This window comes from Lissotriton helveticus, chromosome 6, assembly GCF_964261635.1.
Source record: "Lissotriton helveticus chromosome 6, aLisHel1.1, whole genome shotgun sequence".
Lineage (NCBI taxonomy): Eukaryota > Metazoa > Chordata > Amphibia > Caudata > Salamandridae > Lissotriton > Lissotriton helveticus.
In genome coordinates, this window is record NC_136067.1 from 1242567980 (window position 1) to 1242589593 (window position 21614).

Here is a 21614-nt window from a genome sequence, read left to right on the forward strand (position 1 = left end):
GGAAGAATAGTGTTGCATTCAAGCAAGTCCATATAGAGAATGGCTAGCGTAGGGGCAGAAATAGCCCCCATTGATGTTCCCCGGACCTGCTGGTAAAACTGGTCATTGAATGTGAAAAAAATCCGTGTTAGGCATATCTCAAGTAATTGCAAGATAAAGAGTGTGGGGACTGTATGGGGACGTGGTCTTTTGTTGTGTATAGATTCCATGACAATGAGTGAGTCTCTCTGTGGGATATTAGTGTAGAGAGATTCTACGTCCAATGTGCATAAAGTCTCGGTGGTGGGATCAAATGGGTGGTTTTCAATTAAATTAATCATGGCCATGCTGTCTTCAATGTAACATTCAGTGATGGGTACAAAGTCCTTCAAAAAGAAATTTACAAAGTGGCCGAAAACCTACAGCTGGCTGCCGAGTCACTACCACCAAAATGGTGGGTAGCTCCCCAAAATGGCCGGCTAAATAGCCACAAGACCAAAGGCAGCCCAAAAATAGCCCACCCAGCCCAAGGAGCCAAACCAGCCTAACTAATTTGCTGGCTGCCCTCCCCCCGGCTCAAAACCCCCCGGGAGGAACAGGCCTCCCGCTGGTCGGCCGCCCCTCCCAAAGCCCTACTCTAAAACAAAACATTTTTAAATTCATCCGAAATACAATGTATACATTTTTAAAAATTCAGACATTTTCCTTTACTACATTTCTTAAGACCTTATTAAATAGAAGTGTTATCATTATATGTTGACAAACAATACTATATACAGTACGTTAGTCAAGGGATTTATAAAAGTCTTCATTTCATAATTACATTTGTGCTAATGACGTAATTTAAATATACACAAGAATGTAAAAATATTAAAAAGTGGAACACCTTGTGCAACATAGATGCATATTGTGCAAAAAATCGCATATGATTAAAATCGCTATAAAATACAAGTACTACACTTTTGTTGTAACAACTCTAATTATCCTCATCAGTATTTTCATATGATAATACATCTAAGTATGCCAATTCCTTTCTTTTCCCTATTGCCCGTAAAATAAAATGCACAACAGTGCACATAATCTTCATATTGTCAAGGTCACATAAATAATTAAAAGCATTTTTATAATTAAACAATATATTGGCAAGGAAAAGGGGTCTTAAGATTAATTTCCTTATATCACTATACAGAGTACAAAATAATATAAAATGTAGTGTAGACTGAGAGATTTTCCCGTTACACGGGTAATTCTGTAACTTATGGAAACCTTTTTCCCTGTCACGAAATGCTACAAGATAATTATAGTACCAAATTCCTTGTAAACCCGGAACAGAAGGGATTTGGCAATAAGCAGTAAACGCTATATTTGTGTTTGGCTTCTACACTTCTAGCACAGTCCATGAGCGAGATATATCTCAACTTCAAATCAATTTTACTAATGTCTCGTATAGATATTAGGTCCCCTTTATTAAAATCTATCTTGCAATCCATCAATAAATTGTGAATGTACTCAAGCCATGGGATTTTTTTCCAGTTATCGAGGGCCTTTTATTATATCGGTTGTAAGTTTTGCTTCATCCTTTGCCCACAGACTTCGCCAAAAAGTGAGACCAGCTATTCTAATAGTATTGTTTATGTATGGTACAGCCAGTTCTCTATGTACGATATAATTGGCTGTGGAGCTAGGTACTGCCAAAAGTCTTTTCAGAAACGTATTTTCTTGTGTTTGCAGGGAGTCTGTACTTGCTCTTCCCCATATTTCTGCTCTGTAGCAGGCCCCAGTCGCACACTTTGTCCTATACAAAGTGAGTATCTCCCTAACTGGCTTGTTTCCCATTTTGGATGAAAATCTAAAAATTACCTCAACTACTCTTAAAAATTTCAAATTACTGGTAGCAATATGTGGTCTCCAGCTGCACTTATTATTGAAACAAAGGCCCAGGTAGACAAAGTTATGGCACTCTACCGATAACCACTCCCCCACATTGAGTTGTCTACTCTTGGATCTGGACTTACCACATGTCATAACAAAGGTTTTGGTATGGTTTAATTGCAAGTCCTTTTCTGTCATGTGCTGGGAGAACTTCTCAATTAGACAGTGTAAACCATTTGCTGTCCTCGACAGGAGGACAGCGTCATCCGCACAGAATAGTACTGGGGTAGTACGACTTCCTACTTTAGGGCAATCAGCTTTCTCTGTTTGCAAAAAGGAGTCCACATTATTGATGTATAAGGAGAACAACAGTGGAGCTATTACACATCCTTGGCGTACACCTCTAGTGAATATAAAATCCTGTGTACATTCTCCTTTATTCTCAAAACGAACTCTAGAAGTTAAGGAGTTATAAATTTGAGATAGGAACATAATAATTTCTTTTGGTGCTCCTATCTCTTTTAAAGTTTGCCACAACTTTGCGTGATTAACAAAGTCAAATGCGCTTGCCCCATCCATCTATCTATCTATCTATCTATCTATCTATCTATCTATCTAGGGGCGTTCCGGCCATTTTTACTCATCCTGCCCCTTTGACAACGTCATGCGGCCGTGGACGGGGTTTATTTTTTTTTGTCGTCCAGGTTTGTTTGGCCATTCCGCGGCCGACTGCCGCTGGAGGAAGTCCAGGTCCAGGTGAGTCATTGTGGCCGTTCCCGCCGCCCCCCCCTCCCGCTGTCCGTGTTCCCGTTCCTGCCCCCCCTCCCGCTGTTCGTGTTCCCGCCCCCCCTCCCGCTGTCCTTTCCCGCCCCCCTTCCGCTGTCCGTGCCTTTCCTGCCCCCCCCCCTCCCGCTGTCCATGTGTGCCCGTTCCTGCCTGAATTCTCTCTTTGCGGGAGGCTTTTAGCAGAATCCTGGCCTAAGCTGCATGGTCCCACTGTACATACATGCACAATGCAGATTGAGTGAATTTGCAGTAACTCTAATCGTGCACGTCTGTGTTCCTTCGGATGTTCACCCTCTCGCAGTGCAGCACTCTCGTCAATGGTGCCCCGATCTGCCCTGATCACTTTGAGGGATATCAAGGTCTTATGTGCTGATGCAGGATTACAGGAATGGAGCAGGTCGCCGATTGCCGACTTTGTTGCACACCACAATCCGAGGGATCCCTGCGTTAGTGAGTAGGGGCAGGCCTGAAGTAGCTGGACGATGTGGGGTGTGTACTTCTCGCTGGTCCCAGACCGCATGATGGCCGCCGTGATCTTTCGTCCCTGGGGTCAATCGATCCCACCACCATCCGCAGCTGAGATCAGAGGCCTGTGTTGTTGCCTGCAGGACCCCCCCCCGGGCTGTGCCGTCATCCGTTTGTTTCCACCCGCCAACCATCAGGGTGATCGATTGCAGGGTGTCCAGGGGCACCTCTGTGCCTGATGGTTCCTTGTCACATTTGTGCGCCTGCCCCCCCTCCCGCTGTTCGTGTTCCCGCCCCCCCTCCCGCTGTCCTTTCCCGCCCCCCTCCCGCTGTCCGTGCCTTTCCTGCCCCCCCTCCCGCTGTCCATGTGTGCCCGTTCCCGCCCGCCCCCCCTCCTGCTGTCCAGGTGTGTCCGTTCCCGCCCCCCCTCCCGCTGTCCGTTCCCACCCCTGTCGGTGAGCTGGTGCATTGAAGCACTGGAGCTGCAATGGTGCACTAGTGCACCCCGGGGTGCACTAGTCTCGCGCGGATCGACACTGAGGCGAAACCGTTGCATTGTAAATGCTTGTTTTTCTACTCACTCCTGGGTTCCGTGTGGGTTGAGCAATTTAAAGTTGCCCTGTGTTTGTTATGTACCCTCGTGCTGCACCAACTCAAGTGAATCCCGCGTGCAGCTTTGTGAATAGGGCGGGTACTTCTCTGAAGATTGTGTATCAAAAATAAAGCTACTCCGGGGGCAAGTCCCCTGCGAGAAGGTAACAGAGGGAGTACTGCGTGAAATTGTTATATTAAAGTGCTTCGATTTACCGGGATAAGGCGCTATACGAAAGATAAATTAAGGAAACGTATTACTGCTTAGAAAACATGTTTCAGACTGCTTGCGCAATAGCAACTGTATCAGTCGGAATGCAGAACATTACGTGCTTTTTCTTTCAATGAAATCCTGTTGTCTCAGCAGCACTGCTGGGAGAAGGGCATGCTTGGATGCGTCCAGTGGGGAGGCCTGCGGACCCAGAGGAGATGCATTAGTGATCGGAAAGTTTGGGCTGGACTGTAACCTGCCTCTGTCTGTGCTTGGTCTCTCCTCCGCGTGCAGTGCGAGTGCATCCCTCCCTCCCCCTCTCTCCCTCCGCCTCCTCTTCCTCACTCGGGCTCTCTCTCTCTCCCCGTGTTTCCCTCTCCGAGGCTCTTTGATCAGACAGCTGCACTGTGGATTAATCCCGTGCTCGGGCTCTTGCACAGGACCGGCGGCCACGAGCAGCACAGAGCGTCCAGGGCTCCCGGGGTCCATCCATGGCACACGCCGCTGCCGCTCTCCGCCGGAAGAACCGTGACCTCTGCGCTCTGATCGCCGCGGATTAGGGACCTCGGCTGCCCGGGCTGGGAGAGGGAGCTGGGGCTCGCCCTGTGCACTCTTCTTCGGCCGATCCCGAGGGGGGCTCCTTCGGCTCCCGCAGCAGCGCCCAGAGCCCGCTCGCTGCCCATGGATCACTGCGCGGGGCTGGCACAGGGGAGCACGCCGCCTGCAGGCCAGGGCGCAGAGTGCGGGCGGCCGTCCTGTGCCCGCGCCGGGATGCTGGTGCTGATGAAGCAGGAAAGGAGCAAGGGTCGCCGGAAAAGGAAAGAGGTTCTGCTGGGACAGATCTGCCTGATGGGAAGCCTCCTGCTGCTCGCATCCTCGCTCTCCCATTGGGCAGAGGAACCGGGTGAGTTTGGCTGTGGGATCCGGTGTGTGCCTGCAGTAGGTGTCCATGCTGGCCCAGCATGGGCAAGACCTCATATGGCACCACAAGCATGAATTTGTATCATACATTTGAAACTGTATAGTTATTGTATCTTTAAAATGATGGTACTGTAATGATGTGGAATATTTTATCCTATATATTTTTATAGATGTAGAAAACTTTTATGCCTTCATCATGTCGGCGAAATAAAGTTATTCTGACTGACTGACTGGCACCACTCTCCCTACATGTCAGACTCTTCACACACATGCCACTCACCACTGCCCCTCTTTCTCAGCGTGCTACTATTGGTTTTTCACATTGTCTGGGTCCCCTCAGCATAATGTCCTTATCCCTTCAAACGCGGTCTGCGTTTGAAGGGATAAGGACATTATGCTGGTGTAAATTAGCCTCTCGGAAAGCTTGTGGTTAGTTTTGCTTGCCCCAGTTTCAGAGCTCCCTGGAGGTGGCGGCGTGCTGGTGAGAGCAGACCTGTCAGCAGAGGTCCTGGAGTTGTTTCCTCAAGTCACGTGCCCTCCTACATGAACAACTCGCTCTTTTTCTTGGAAACACATTCACCATATTTCCGCTGGGTTTACGCTGCTCAAGTTTTGGCAGGGGCGGCTGGAGAGACTTTTGGGGAAACTTGTGAGCTAACAGCAGCGGTGTTAAGTAGTGTAACAAAACGTGACCCCCCCCCCCCCTCCCCCGCAAAGTACACGGAGGGCCCCCAATACCCGTCTCACCACCTACCACTTTTTCTGAAGGGGGGCCCTAGAGCTCTCCCGCCCCCCTCACTTCGGGGGCTTACGTAACGTTACGCCACTGGCGGTGTGCCCCAGAGTGCATCGGCTAAATGGGAGGGGAGGGGGTGTTCACGACCTGATGCAGAGGTAGGAGGGGAACGCTCAATCGATTCTTCGAAGTGCGGCCTCCTGGGGTACAATAAACATGTTATGGCAATCCGCGTGTTCTATATTGGGAAGGGACATCTCCGCTATAGGATGCTCAGTGAGAACGGTATGGGGCCTAAACAAGAGAGTCATCCCGGGGCCAGTGCACTGCCAGTGACCCCTTGTGCCCTGACCCTTCCGTCCCATGTAGAGTTTGTAGGGCTGGCCTGGCCATTTTCCCATTCACTGGATGGCTGCAGGCCAGGGGCTGCTTTCAGATCAGAATACGCTGTCATGAACTACCCATGCCCCCAATGTCATGGCCTATTCTATTCGCGATTTTCTGCTGCAATGGGCTGCAAGGAAAAGTGTTGCCAGGGCTACATTTTGATTTCAGTCCGTTAGCCTGGATTTTAAAACGCATCGTCAAATAAAACTATTCGATGTTGGTGCGAATGTCAGGGCTCCAACGCCTCTGCGGCCCTCAAGAGGGCTGAGGTGCGTGAGAGCGCAGATATGTCTCCTCTCACAGAGCCCAGTCCAGGGCGCTAGGAAAAGAGAAGGTAACAGGAAACGTGCCGCAGCGGGACTCTGCGATGCTCATTCTCACAAACATGACGAGGCAGCTTTTCCACACACATTCTCCCTCCTCTGACAGGCCGTGGCTGTCGAGGAACACGAAGCCTAGTAAAGACATGCGTGTATGGTGGGGACATCCGCTGCAGCGTGTACTAGAAAGGGATAACCCACTGGGAATGGGCTACCCAAGATAGTGCCTCCTGGTAGCTGTGGGAGCACATTGTACATTCTTTCATTCCAGCGGCCATAGTTTCGTTTTCCTAGAAACCCGCTCGCGGTATATTCGAGTACATCCGGGGCGGACGGCAACCATGGTAGGAGTAATGCGGCAGGTGCAGTGGCACCGGGTCCTATGGGCACGAGGGCCCAAAACAGAATAGTTAATAGATTCGTATTTTACAACAGAGCCAGGGAAGAGGTTGGGGACTTTCCTTGCTTGAAGTATGGCCCAATGAGCCCTTGCAACGCCACTGGCTGTAGCCCCTTGCAGTGAGGCCGCATAACGTATTTCGCCTTCGAATCACTTCAGAGTTTGTCAGTGACATCCGCCCTGTGCAATGTGTCTTGTGTCAAGCTGTCGCATTTTAAAACGTGCGTGTCTGTGGGTCTGCCAGCGTACATCTGGGTGTGCTGGTAAGCAGCGTTTCTGTGCATCGGCGTGTACTTGTGTTTAAAGGGGGGTGGGGGGTCTGTCTCTGTAACTGTCCTTGTGTGTCTTTCTTCTGCTGACGATGTCTGTCTTTGTGTGCTCGTCAAGGTTAACGCATGTGTGTATATAGGGGTGCATACACGCCTGTGGATATGTGGCCCCCCATCTCTGTATGAATCTCCAAACAAACCCTAAAGGCTAGGCTGTTTTAAAACGACGTCCAGAGACCCAGCGGGGCGGTGCGTGCTCCACAATGCTGTCTGTCAGCGATTCAGTCAAGCACAAGTGCAAAGTCAGTGCATTCCAGCCTTCCCGCCGGAGCGGGGGGCTGTGTGAATTTCCACACGCTGCGCACACATTGTGCCTGTGTGACGCTATCCTGCCCTGCGGCGTGTTTCTGTCCCACGGCTGCCCAGCTGAGAGCCGGAGTTGACACAGTTGCTGTCCTGTCACGTGGTTGTGAGCTCTGCCGAGTATTTCGCAGGAGCATGTGTACTATGTAGATGCATTGGGGTAACACCAAATGATGCCCCCCCACCCCCCCAAAAAAGTGTTCTGAACCTCTCATAGCACACAGATATTTTTGAAATCCATTGGCCTTGGGTTGCCCGGGGCCGTCTGAATGGTTTGTTAACGCCTGAAGTGTTTGTGGCCCCTCTACCTCACAGACTATAGGGGGCAGTGTTACGGCCTTCATTAATACATCACGCGGAGCGGAATTCCTACCTGCTTATCGTTTCCGCGTGGGCTGTGCAGGAGATGGTACAGGCAGGGCTTTAAGTGGAATGGAAAAACTAGGGCGACACTCAAAGGGGCGTGGTCGATGTAATTAGAGGTGTGGCTTAAATATACGCTAGCTAAAAATTAGCATGGTGAGCCGCCCAACTAGTATTTTGATGCTTCTGTCATTGCGTACAGATATATAATACTGATGCAACAAGTAACATTACACCTGCAGCAAGCCAGGTCTATTGGCTTTACCAATGGTTGTTGTTTGTGTAAGATAAACCAGCAACAACTATGGCTTCGTTGTAATGAATATTGAAAATGCTTCAGTTCTGAAATTATGAAACTGTGAAAGAAATATAGGGAGTCTCTTTGAAGTGACCTCAAAAGTAGTAAAAAGGGTGCTACTGCTGCAGATGTAAGATTTTTTTTACTCCAAGAGCAAAAAATGGAGAGCCCGATAGAGACCCGGTTCGGCACTTGCTTTATAGAACGGCCGGTACTGACCTCCGGCAAGACCCGGCCCACTTAAAGTCCTGGGTACAGTCTATACCCTTGACAGGGTTGTATACTATGAAAGTGCAAAGTGCGTGAATAGAATGCAACTCAAACCAAAAAGGCGTCTGTGCTAAACTACGAACCTGAGAGTGTCCGAATTAAAAAACAGAGGGTCGGGTTCCAAGGGAACTACTTTGGGGCTTTTTAAACACACGTTTGAAATTATATCACGCGCGCGCACATATTCTGCATAACTGCCCAGAGCAAGAACAGCGAAAGACTGAATGGAACATAGTTCCAAACGATTTGAGGCCAAGAGAAATAGTGTAAACAAGAGAGAAACAGAGTGGGGAAGATAGATTATAGAGAGAGCCAGACAGAGAAAGAGAGGGAGCGATAAAGAGGAAGAGAGGGAGGAAGAGAACACGAAAGACAATTAGAGACAGAGAGAGTAAGGATGACAGTGGTGGGAAAATATAGAGAGAGAGAGAAGCAGAGAGAAAGACACATAGCGACAAGGGAATGAATAAGATCGAGAAACAAAGATAGAGAGACACAGCCGCACTGAGAGTAGAGAGAGAAAGAGAGCGAGAGAGAAAGAAAAAGAAAGAGTGAAAAAGAGGGAGAGCAAATGGAAGAGACACAGGACAGAAAAAGCGAGGCATAGAGAGAAAGAGATGACGAGGGAGGGAGAATAACGAGGCACAGATAGGTGAGACAGACAAGAGAGAGGGAGAGAAGACAGGGATCGCGACAGAGGCAACAATAGTTTACTGTCATAGAAAGAGAGAAAGGCAGATAAAAAGCAGATCAAGCGGTAGAGGGAAATTGATCTGTAGAGATAGCCCCGGAATGGGATGGAGTGGAGAGTGACAGAGAGAGAGAGAAACCAGGTGGGAGTGAGCGAGAGAAAGCGAGTTCCTCGGATGATGGCCCATCACAAACTACGGCCCTTCTAAGCATGAAGGGGCTTCTAGGCACTAGCTAATAACATCTCGTTTCATGATTATAAAATGGCAACTGCCACCTACCAACTGGTCTCATGTTATGCAAGACGCCCCCACCCATTCCTGGATTTTCGACATCTTTTCGCACAAGGGAAGTTATAGGCCTAATATAACAGCGGTTAGTCGCTTCGAAGCACTGGAATAAGCGAAAACGAGCGAAAATAGAAATAAAAGGCCCTCCGCAGACAGGGAGCGAAAGCTGTGTGCGCGACAATGTTTCCATCTGAAGGGCTTGTCTCAAGGTCAACTAGACAGAAGCGTTTGGGAGCAGAGCTTTGTGGCGGTGAACACCTTGCCGGGCCAAGCTAACGGACGCTGAGAAATACATAAACATTTCCATTGCTTTTATGGGTTTCCGTGTATTTGAATGAACTCGCGCTGCAGCTGGCGTTGTCAGGCGGCTGACGTAAAGAATTTAATTCATATTTGTATCGCCCAAGGTTAATTAAATGAACATTTGTTAACATGCTTTTACGACAGACCTAAGTAGCACTTTGAGAGCGCACACCAATTTATAGAGCTTGGCCTCATAACGGTACTTACATTAATGCGCTTCAGGCCTAGTGAGGGGTGTGGAAAAGCTGTATAAATTCCAAACATACACGCGTATGAGATTGCATGTGAAATCAAGGTGCTCATGAAGTCGTGTCCCCACCTAAAACACAACGAGGCCAATTATTCCAACACCTACTGAAACTGACAGTAGGGCGCTATCACATGTTTGTGTGTCTCCAAAAAGAGGGATTGGCTGTCTTAGATGAGGAAACTGGCGAAAAGAAGGTGGGTGCTTATGGGAGTTGTCCACTTGAAATGAAATGAAATGAAATGAAAAATTACATTTATACTTGGCAAGGATAACTCAGTATGCCAGGCAGGAAAATGTTGCTTGATAAGTGAGGTGAGCACTTTGTTCTCCTTCTTCCAACCAAAAGGACACACCTCGTCCCCTGTATAAGATGCGTACAGTAGTACTTGGGTCAGGCCAATGCGTTTTCTCAGAGTCCCCCAGCCACTGCGAAAAGAATTGGAGTCAATGCTGTATATAGGCCAATGCCTCACACAGTCTAATGAATCAGGGCCCTATGGAACCTTCAATTTCTGTCCTCACCAGCTGAGCAAATTGTCTGTCACAATCTGGAGCTACAATGAAACATCACTAAAAGTCTCTCTGTGATTCAGAGACAAAACAACACAGTAGATTACCTCTCTCTCTACGCCACCGGGGGAACGGAAGACAATTGGACAATTCAGCAAGGAGGAAGGGGGTATGCCAAGAGGAACTGAAGAAGAAGTGAGAATAAAGTGCACAAACGGCGGCAAATCACTACCTAACGTCCCCTCCCCCCCGGGGGGCCCCTCTCCCTTGTCTCAGTTATCTCCCATGTATATCCTGTATATCCTCTGTACCATGTAAATATAATTTTCAATAAAATTCTACTGAAATAAAAAAAAAAAAACACAGTAGATACTGTCATATACCATTGGCGATCCCTGGATGGAGAACATTTATAATTCCAATTGAATAATCAAGTTATTCCCTTTGCACACTTGACTCGCTAAGGGGTAGTGATGGCGAGCAGGCAAGGCACCTCTTACTTCTTATTTTTAAATTTACGCAGTCTAGTGTTTTATTACTTACTGCCCAGGGTGATGGTGCTAAAAAAACTGGTAAATAGCCTGATGCCTTCTGATTTCGTTTTTTTTCTGTGCCCGATGAGACCTGATTTATCAATTTGGCAATCACAGGCTTCTAAGTTTAAAGATTTTATTTGATGAATAAAAAGTGATTGTAACACAATGCAGATAATGCAAGATTAAATATCATAAAACTAGAAAAGAAGAATAATACATCATATCAGAATAGGGGTGGGCGACCAGCGGGAGGCCTGCCACCCCCGGGAGGTTTTGGGGCGGGGGAAGGGAGGAGGGGGGAAATAGCCAGCACCGTAAGAGGGCTGGTTTTGGGCTCGTTTGGTAGCCTTGGGCTGGGGTGGGCTGGTTTTGGGCTGTGGAATAATTTAACCGGCCAGTGGTCTTTGACACACCATAAAACGAGTCTGTGGTCGGTGCTGCACCCCCGCCCCCCTCCCCGGTGGGCCCCAAAGAGAAAAGCAGAGAAAGAAAAGAAAAAGAAAGGGGAGGAAGAGAGAAAAGAGTGGAAAAAATGAAAAATGAAAAAGAAAGGGGAGGATATAGTAATTGAATAAGCAAATAACGGTATTACAATAAAAATGATCCTAATGCATTACAGCAGCATATAACAATAAAAATAGAAAATGTAAACATTACTGGCTGTATAAGTCAAGGTGGATTGGGTTCCTCTTCCATGGAGGGTTCATGTAAAGACATTTTCTTGGCAGATACATTAAAAAAGTTTGTGACAGGTGACTAAAGTAAATCTCTTTTATTTGCAAGCGAGATTGGATAAACATAAGCCCTATCTAATCTATGATTCTAGCAGATTCCGTACCAACATGCCTGAAAAGAGACCTCAGAGGCATCTTTTCATGATTTTGTAATTTGTTGAAAGGCAACGGCAAGGAGTAAATCAATAATGTGCACTTCGATAGTTTGGGAGGACCAATCAATCACAGGCTTCTAAGTCACACGTATTAGGCCACACCCTTGGTTATCCAGGCCACATCTCTGGTGGAGATTTCTTAGGTCTGCCTTTTAAGCCACGCCTTTATTGTAGTACCCTCCTTTTTCGTCCGACTTAAAACTCTGAATGAGTGCTTTATTACAGGAGAAGGTACTGCTCCAACCCAGCGCCAAACTTAATGTTAAACCAGCATCAAACCAGGCGGTTCCAAGTTTGTAAATATAGAGTGTTTCAAGTAAAAACTTTCCAAGTAAATGACAAGAATAAAATATATTTGAGTAGTTAAAAATAGATCAAACTCCAAAGACACAAGCAGAAAAGAAGCATACAGCAGTTTAATTGACAGCATTCTAGCTTCCCTCAGCTGTCATTGATTTCTGTACTTATTTTTGTCTTTATGAATTATTTACAGTTTTATATCACACTCCTGCACTCTGGCAGTATTAAGCATTTTTTAGGAAACAAATAAACACCCCTGAGTATAAAGTAATTAAGTAAAGCAGAAGCAACAGTAAAATATATATTGGTTAGAAAAAGGTGTGATAGGCTTCGTCTAAAGTACCTATGCGTATTTTACAAAATGGTGAAAATGTTAGCTTTTCATTTTTCTAGGGCTGACTTCACTCTGCCGAACTCAACGTAGTTACAAAAAAACTCCACGAGATTTAGCGGAATTCCACCAACTTGCAGAAATAGGCATGTTGCGCTGCTTGCATTGTGATTTAGTGCCGGGAGCTTGTTTCGCTCTGAAAAATCAGCACGAATGGCACAATGTGGCGCACCAGAGGCAGAGCTTCTCAGGTTGATTTTGCTGCAGCTCTAGTAGATTTTCGAATTGAGCATCAGCCAGGCCCGGACTGGCCGTTGCGGGCACCGGGCAATCCCCCGGTGCGCCGCCAGGGTGGGGGCCGGTTTTGGGCCCTGAGGGCTGTTTTTGTTACAGGGCCGTTTTTGCAGCATAGCTGCAAAATCGGCCCTGTAACAAAATCGGCCGAAAACCGGCCCCGGCAAAGAGCCAGGTCGCACCCCCAGGGGGCCGGGCGAGCACTTTGCCAGGGCCGATTTTGGTTCTCAGTCCGGCCCTGGCAGCAGCTTTCTGACCGCACGCGACGGTACGCGACTGCTTGCATTGGAGAAATCTCACCGGGTGCCCTCCTAGCCGCCTTCCTGGGGACTACAGTGTTCATTATTTTACACCTCCTGTAATATTCAGTTTGTCTGTAAACCCCATTTCCAGCGGAATCGAGAATCACAACTCCTTTGTAATGGATTCCTTCTTTACGTTCTTCTTGAAGCAATGGGTCTCTGTTTTCGGAAGTAATGAGGAGGAACACCATTTTCCTGCGGGTTGGGTGTAAGGCAAATGGTAGACATCCCTGTTTGGATTTTGTAAGGAAGGTGCCAAGGGTGGCAATATTGTTAGACAGATGATGTTTTTAGGGAAAAAATAGATGCATCCGTTTGTTGTTGATGGAAACTCCCACACCCTCAACCAATTAACAACGTTTCTCATGGTATAAGTTGAACAATGTGGGTGCTAAAATAAGCCTTGAAGAATGACAAGCAACTTCACAGCACTTCCAGAGATGTGCTTTACAATATTTATGAACTGTTGGCAATGGTGAGAAGAGAGGACAATTATCTCAAGACTTTTCTGCGGAAGTCCATGTTGCGATTGTTCTGGATTAGTTTTACATGGCCAGCAGTGGTGAAGGCTGCTGAGAAATCAAGTAATATGATGAGACAAGAATTCCCCTCATTCAAAATAGTGTGCTTATTATTCGAGAGTGTTAAGGTGGCTATTTTAGTGCTACATCCAGTGTTCAAATAAGCCTGGCAGGGGATGCTGTTTGTCAATACATATGTCCAGGCGATTGGAAACCCATCTCTCAATAGCTTACTCATCTTTCCTGATCTTTCTGATTAATTTCTCCTTGATGTGCCTGGATCTTTGGCTAGAATGCCAGCAGGCCGCGCACACTGAAGGCTTTTATTCTTTCGTGTCTTTGCCTCTCTGTACAGTATCAGCTGAAGGGGGTTGGTCCTGCTGTTTGGTGCCAATGGGATTGCCGGTTTGCTTGCTGTGAAGAAAGGCTTAATCATGCTCTCACAAGTCAGCCCTGATCTAGGCTCTCCTGCACCACCTCCATGTTGATCATGGAGAGACCATCTCATTTATTGGCTCAATTATTCAACCATTTTGTTTTGGTATTCTCCTTGTGTGCTGCCCAAATAGGCTTTCGACTCCTGAATCTTCTTCAGAGGGATTGAGTTATCTAGGGACAGTCCTGTGTTTCCCTGGAAGATGAAGAAGAGTTTTTCAAAGTTTTATCATGCTTTGCTAATGGAAATCTTTGGTAAAGTAATAGAAAATACATCATGTCAGTGAATGGATATGCTGAGATGCCCATCCCAGCCTGATCACATATTTGCGATTTAAGCTACATTTTCAAGAATGGCTCTAGTGTTTACCTAATGGCTTCATTAGACTAGCTGCACCTTATTTCTAATCCCGACCCTAACACATCCTTGGAGATACCATTATACCTCACGTCAATGGGTGACAGTGCCAGAATACAACTGTTCGTTAAAAGAAATCTTAGAAATGGAAACGCAGTGTCCACAAGGAGATGGTATCTTCACACATAGATCAATGAAGAGTGGGGGTTGGGAAAGTTTACAACTTACTGCTGGCTCAGCCACAAATTTCAAGGGTTATATTGAGCAAGCCCTCTCTTTTGGAGGCAAGACTTGGTGCCATTTGACAACTCTGTCTTAAGGAGAGAAGAGAGGGGATGTGGGACAGAGGAAGGTCAATTGGATGGACCGGAGAGAGCACAGCCTACATTCTAACATGCATGTTTCCCCCCATCCTTGTCTATGCCGTTCAGTGAATATATGTGTGTGTGATAGACAGCTTCACAGACCAGGAGCCATATTATGTAATATTTTGCTCTACCCATGCCTGTGACAGTTACAACCTCAATTGGGAGCTCCTCGTGCAGATTGGTACAATGCACTCATGTAGTTATTTTCTGATTTGCTTATTAACATGAACTACATTGCAGATTGAATGATATTGCTGTGATGTACAGAACTGTGTTTTCCTGACATATGCCAACTAGGCCTCAAACACGCCTTCTTTGACTCTTTTTCGTATTAGTATACCTGCTTCTTAATAGTAGTCGTGTATTTATATTTTTAACTGACACCAAGTCAGACAATGTGCACCATTGTTTGTTTGACATGCTCTTATCAAAGAGCTCCAAAGTAAGCCTTTAGTTTCTTTTCAAGCCCCATCATGTCTGCTCACTGTATGCTATTCGTTTTGAGGCTCTTTATTGTTTATGTAACCAGATTTGTTCTGGCACTTCCAATGACATTAGGTCAGGGGTTCATATTAATATTCACTTAGGAGTAAGTGTAAGAATGGAGTATTATGTGGCATTTAATATGCTGTATTTTGGTTTGCTGTTGTAGTGATACATCTTGCTCACCCTATCCTGACTGTGTAATTTCCATTCCTTTCCAGTGTAAGATTTATTATTAAGAGCCATGCTTTTGGGCCTCTCTGTGACACTTTTCTGAAGCCTCTGGGCGGTGCTGCCTGAATCTCTGTTGATTTGCTGCACACTTTTGACATCATTTTTTGACTCTGCCCATGTTGCATAGATTTTAATTGCTAAGAGCTTATATGACAATTCATTTTGTAACCTTTTGACTGATATATTGAAGCGGGATATATTGTGCATTCTCCGATGCACTTTAATATATAAATGACATTTGATTGACTGCTATTTGAAATGCTGTTTTAAATCTTGTCTTTGGCGACACATTGCCTTACTATTCTTAAGGACAACACTCTCCCCGACACTGCACTGGGTGGTTCATCTCAGTCCTGCAGATTATCTGAGAGAAATAGTGACAACAGTTTTTTTTTAAGCTGGTACAGGGAAGATTATTGATAACTTATTAGTTCAAGCTAGAGATAATTTTGTCATCATTCTGTGATCAGTCTGCTTTCCCCAATTTCCATGATCTGACTGAATTACATTGTTTTTGGTGTTCCAGAGCTGCTTAAGAGAGAAGGAGTATGAGTACTATTAGGGCAGAATGCATTGTGAGTGATTGTGGCACCTTGGAAGTGCATTGTGGGACTTTCAGTTTTAGAGTGTGAATTTCTGCTGAGACATGATTGATACTACATGTGAGAGTCTTGGTTTTCCTCTTTTGATTTGTGGGTCCTTAGGGAGGTTGATTACTGTGATTTTGATACTTTAGTCATAGTTGTGAGTTAAAGAGGCAGCGTTCATATTTGCATTTGTTTAGAAGGGATGTTCTGTGTTACGCAAGTGATCACATTTTTATGTTTACTGTTGGTTAAGATAATCAAATTAGTCGAATCCAAGATTTCAAGATATATTGATGAAATTGTCTGTAAAGTGGTGGTGTGTTTTGTGAAACGCCACATTCACACTGATAGGGATTTCTGAATTAATAAGAATCTTCTGGTTGTATGAATCTTAACGCCGATTTGATATGTATTTATATATTCTTTGTTTCACACGAGTAAACACTCTAATTGGGTAGATTACCGCTGGTCAAGAATCTGCTTTAGTGTGATTGACACTGCTGCAGAGTTACTTATTTCTCTTTTTTAGTGAAATTGATTTAGACTCTTTCTTTCCCTTTTTTATTTAAGTTAAGCTCATAAGGTGATTTTGCTGTTTGGGTGTGTGGCTTGATTGCAGCCAAATGTATTGTGTTAGTTTATTTTACGAACAAGGCACGCTATAATTGGTTAATTGTCATTGGAGAGTCGAACAGGGATTGGTTAAATGTCATCATCAGTTGAGCTGTTATTGGTCAGTTGCTGTTGTAGGACATGCTATGATTGATTGACCTTCACCATAGTCACAATATGATTGGCTGGTTGTCATTTGTTTTGTTTGATCAGGAGAAATGGGTGCTGTATTGAAAAATCCTAAATGTCCTAAGGTTCCTATTATGGAAGGTGAAAAGATTCCCCCGAAGAATCTCCTGCATACAAGAAGATGTCAGTTGGGGACTTTCAATTGTCATTAGTATTAGATCACATTTGGCAACAATAACCTGAAACTTCCTCTAGATGATATCTTTAATGGGAAACAGCATTTACAGTGCCATTACAACGCAGGCACTACAACGAACACATCGTTACCACGCGTTCCATTACAACCCAAGTCATTACAACGGCTTGCTTTAGGGAACTCAGTGTTGGATTTTAAATCCAACACCTCACCTTCTGTTGCACAGACTGTATTTGGAATAGTAAAATATAAGATTCCAAACTCCAGCACTTCCCTAAAGCAAGTCTTTGTAATGACTTGCAGTGTAATGGAACGCGTGGTAACAACACGTTCGTTATATAGCCTGCTTTGGGAAGGCATGCATTGTAAACGCATGCATGAATACGTGGCCTATTCACCTTTAATGTCAGAAAGCTTGACTACTTGAGTTGTGATATGTGAGAGAAAGTTGCAATCTAGACCCACACAATTTGAAGCTTGGGCTCAAGTGACAATTTGGAAATGAACGAAAGAGAATGAAGATGCATGCTAAAAATACAGTAAGCAAATGGTTTGATGCGAAACGGGGCATGAAGAGAAATGAGTGCATACAATGTTGAGTGCGAGTGTATTTCGAATTATAATTAGAGAGACAGACAAGAAGAACATCGAGAATGAATTTAAAAATGAGAAAAAAGAGAGATAAAGGAAATGATTCTGATTAGAAGCATATTTTCCTAATTAATCTGTTAGATTCAAGGCCTCCTTCTTACACTGATGAAACACAAGCAGCCAGCCCGCCAGCCCATGATATGGGTGCAGGAGAACGAAGCATGGATATGCATCCAATAGCAGTGCCATGTGCACAGCCTGAGAGTGCCTTGGGACTTGCTTTGAACTGTTCATAATAGGATTAAAGTTACACCTACTGTTGACACAAATGTCCGAGTTATTGAGGTTACTGTTACTAGAGCAAAGCCCACTGAACTAAAAAGGGGAGAAATTAATACTGGAAATCTGAAATTTGAATTTGGAGAAATTTTAAGGGGTACAATTGATGTAGAGAAACGACTATGTACAATGTAGATGAATTGAGATACCTAATAAAGGAATCGGCTAAGTGTGTGCATGAAGCCTATGATAGACTTGATGAACTAGTAGAAGAGTATGAGATTGATATATACAAAAAGAGGCGTTTGCGTAGAAACTTTAGAATGGATTTGAGTGAAAGCAAAGTAAAGAAGATGGATCTCCTGACTCTGCAAGCACATATCAATTAATTAATGATTGCATAAAAGACAAGGAATTTGAGAACATACAGAGATAAGTGGAGGAAAATGGGTGGTATTAGAAAGAAAAAAATGATACTGAAAGAGAAATAAGTATGTTCATAAGTGGGACTCAAATTGAAATGGTTGTGACAGCATTCCCTTTGCGAGAAGTACATGGAGGAACATATGTGCATGTGCCTTGGAACAGGTCTGATCTTTATGCAATCACAACCCATTTTTCAAAGTTTAAAGTTGAAAGATTAGAGACTATTTTGGAGGTGCTTTGGGTGGATTTAAACAGAGTTGTTTGAAATTATTGTTCTCAAATATTTATAGGCTGAATGCAAAATGGCTGTTGCTTGGCGAGGTGCCTCCAAGAGTTCTTCTTAATAATGGTCCAGCAGCTCTTGTGATAGAGAAATAAAAGGCAGCAATAGAGCATTTCAATCAGAACGTGCTGGAGAACGAGATGAATTGAGCAAAAATCATGAGTGTAACACAGTAGCCAACAGAGTCAGTATAGGTACTTATGAGAGGCTTATGCAGATGTATAGAAAGTACAGTGAAGTGGAAGATCTGGTGAAAGAAGGCGTTAGGGGATTCGTATCGACTTTCCTTTCGGGGCTTGGTCCAGAGATTATATTCAGTAGAGTGTGATGTGCTGGAAGACTAAGAGTATTGATGAAATATTCAAGTATGCAAAGTACTGTAGCAACTACTTCAATGCTTAGCATAGAAAGATTAAGGAGAAACTAATGGTTGGGCAGATGGAACAGCTTCAGAAAGGTTGTAAGGCAAGAGGGTAAATTCACGCTTCGATTCTTGTTTTATGGATGGGGCAAATTCTGGTTACATTTTGGAATGCAAGGAATTGGTGTAGAAGGAAATAATATGTTAACAGCATAAGCTGGGAATGTGGTTCCACAGGGCAGAGTTAAAGAGTTTGTGAATTATTCTAGAATGAATACAAACATTAACATGCTTAGGAAGAGCACTGACTGCTTGCATAGCTGTGAGAAAATTGGCCACTGGAAGTGTGAATATAGACAGAATCCGGATTGAATTCAAAACTAGTTTGTTCCCCAAAGACAGCAAAATGTTAAACAGATAGTACCATGCTTGCCCCAGCTCAACATATTTCTATGCAAAATGTGCAAAATCATGGGCAATTCCCTGCGATTATGCCTGTATCTCCAGTGTTGCAGCAATACAAGAGAAATAAAAACAATTGTTATCAGAGGCCAGTTTTCCCCAAAAAGAGTAGACTTAAACAAAACTGTAAGTTTACCTTTGTGAATCAGGCCCATAGTTTTCTATACTTACTTTTAGAATGTTTAAGGCATCTACCTTCATCTATTGGTTTCTTTTGCTCTGAAACTTTCATCTAAAGGCCTGAGACATTATCAATGTCACCTTGGATCAGATCATAGAATACTTTAGGCTCACTTATTCTCTATTGCCTGTTTGGGTGTGTATTTCTTTCTTTTGTAATGAATGAGATATATTTTATATCTGAAATCAGTCAGTTAGCACCATGCCTGCCTTTTTTGTAGCATCCATTTTTCAGATGTTTTGTCCACAGTTTTGTACAATATGTTTGATTTTAGTGTTGGTGCACCCAATTCGTATGCTTTTCAAACATCAAAACCATGGCTTTGCCAACTCTTTTTCACTTTGTACTGATGTCTGGCGCTCTCACTTAAATAATTTGTGCCACTGTAAATGTTCCAATTTGCAGGAGGAGTTGTTGCTAGTTGCTGATACCAGAGTTTTTGTTGGGCAGCCCTAGTGTTGTCTCTAGCTGTGAAGGGAAAGTGTTATAATTTGCTCATTTTATGCTGTCTCTTAGACATTCATTCTTTCAATGTCTGTGTGAAATGTTGGAAAAGTGTCTGTGTTATTGTGCTTTCTTGGAACACCCATTTGCAATGCCTTTCCCTGAACTTTCTGTGATCCTTTTAATGTTGTAGTTTTCAAAATTTGATTTAAGACATACAATCAAGCTCAGAGAGCTATATTTTACCGGGAGAACAAAGGGCAGAAGCATGAGAGAAGGCATGATGCAACTTTGTCAATTTAGATTATTTGTCACATGGTACCATATTGATAAACAGTCTTGTAATTGTAGAACCTATTGAATTCTCTTGGAATGATTCCTATAGTTTTTCAAACATAGAGGATTAAAAGATATTTCTTGACCCACAAAGATCATGATCAGAATAACAGGCCAATGTAAACATTTTAATTAAAAAATTGATGTTCATAAATGCCCCAGGTGTGTTAAAACAATGTCTAGTGGTGAAAAAAAACTCATCTGCGGAAGTCTATTTTACCTGGGAACTCTTCGAACTATAAATGACACGCTTTTAATGTGAGAGCAAATCTATCTATCATTCATTTCGTAATTGGCACCCACATTTTACCTCTGTTGTTTCTTAACTAAACTAATCATCTGCCTTAGGCTGGCATGATACACCGACATAATTATGTAGAATTATTTAACTTGTTTTGAAAACAACTCCAACTGCTGTAGCAAAACTTATTAACCGAAAGTCTTTCACCATATTGAATTAATTTGCTGTCAGATCATTTACGTTTTTTCAATACATGAAAGTTCGATGCTTGAATGGCCTTTTCACACTGAGATTTCCAAAAGGTATACTATATTCTAAATGTGGCATCAGAAGGGAGTTGTATAGTGATAAAAAATACTTCTCACATGCACAATTCAAGTTTTTTTGACAAATCAGAAGAGGGTTGTACATTAATCAACGTTTCAAGGTCTAGGGTCATTCACACTAGTACGGTATGAATAGTTGTGAGTTGTGTATCTAACAGGGTTGTAAAAGCACGTTTTTCAATGAGTGTCCCATCACTGCCACTGGTGTGAATCTTTCCTGGGGCCCTATCACGATGCACCAGCGCAGAATGTTCTTTTGGCATCTTGAGTATATGCATGAACTTGAAATATCTCAGTGTTAATGCATTTTTTTTTACAACAGGGCTCGGACGAAAACAGTGGCAATTGCTGTGAAATATTCATTTTTTGACACATCTGAGTGACAGTCTAGCAAATCCATAACAGAACAAAACAATTTAAAGTCTGATACCGAATAAAATGTGGGAAGCATATAGGAACATTTCCTCACCCCTTTGAAAGGTCCATCACTCAAAGTGCTGTTTGAACCCAATCTTTTATCAACACAATATCTGTTTTAAAAGGAGCGGTCACCATCTCGCAGTCAAGAGGGACACAATTTTCCAGAAAATTATGTATAACATAAACATAACCTAACGTGTATTTGTAAAGCGCACGTTCACCCAGAAGGGTCTCCTGATGCTAAATAACAGATGTGTATTGTTTGCCAACTCAATGGTACTCATTTTATCGACCTCAGATGGAAGGAAAGGCTAAGTGGACCTGTGACCATGAGGTCGAATACAGGCCCCTGAAATGTTCAATACTATACATTTACCCGTCCATAGTCACCTTTATAAGGTTTTTTATCAGACTT

At 44.0% G+C, this 21614-nt stretch overlaps 1 protein-coding gene across 1 annotated transcript in view; it reads left to right on the plus strand.

The window, feature by feature from the left end:
- Nucleotides 1-4296: 4296 nt before the first annotated feature.
- The window catches only part of SLC24A3 (solute carrier family 24 member 3), a 1490020-nt gene continuing 1472702 nt past the window's right edge, over nucleotides 4297-21614 (plus strand). Inside the window, exon 1 of the mRNA XM_078648964.1 lies at nucleotides 4297-4808. Coding sequence (XP_078505090.1) covers nucleotides 4586-4808 — 223 coding nt within the window. The 5' untranslated portion in view covers nucleotides 4297-4585. The remainder of the gene's footprint in view (nucleotides 4809-21614) is intronic.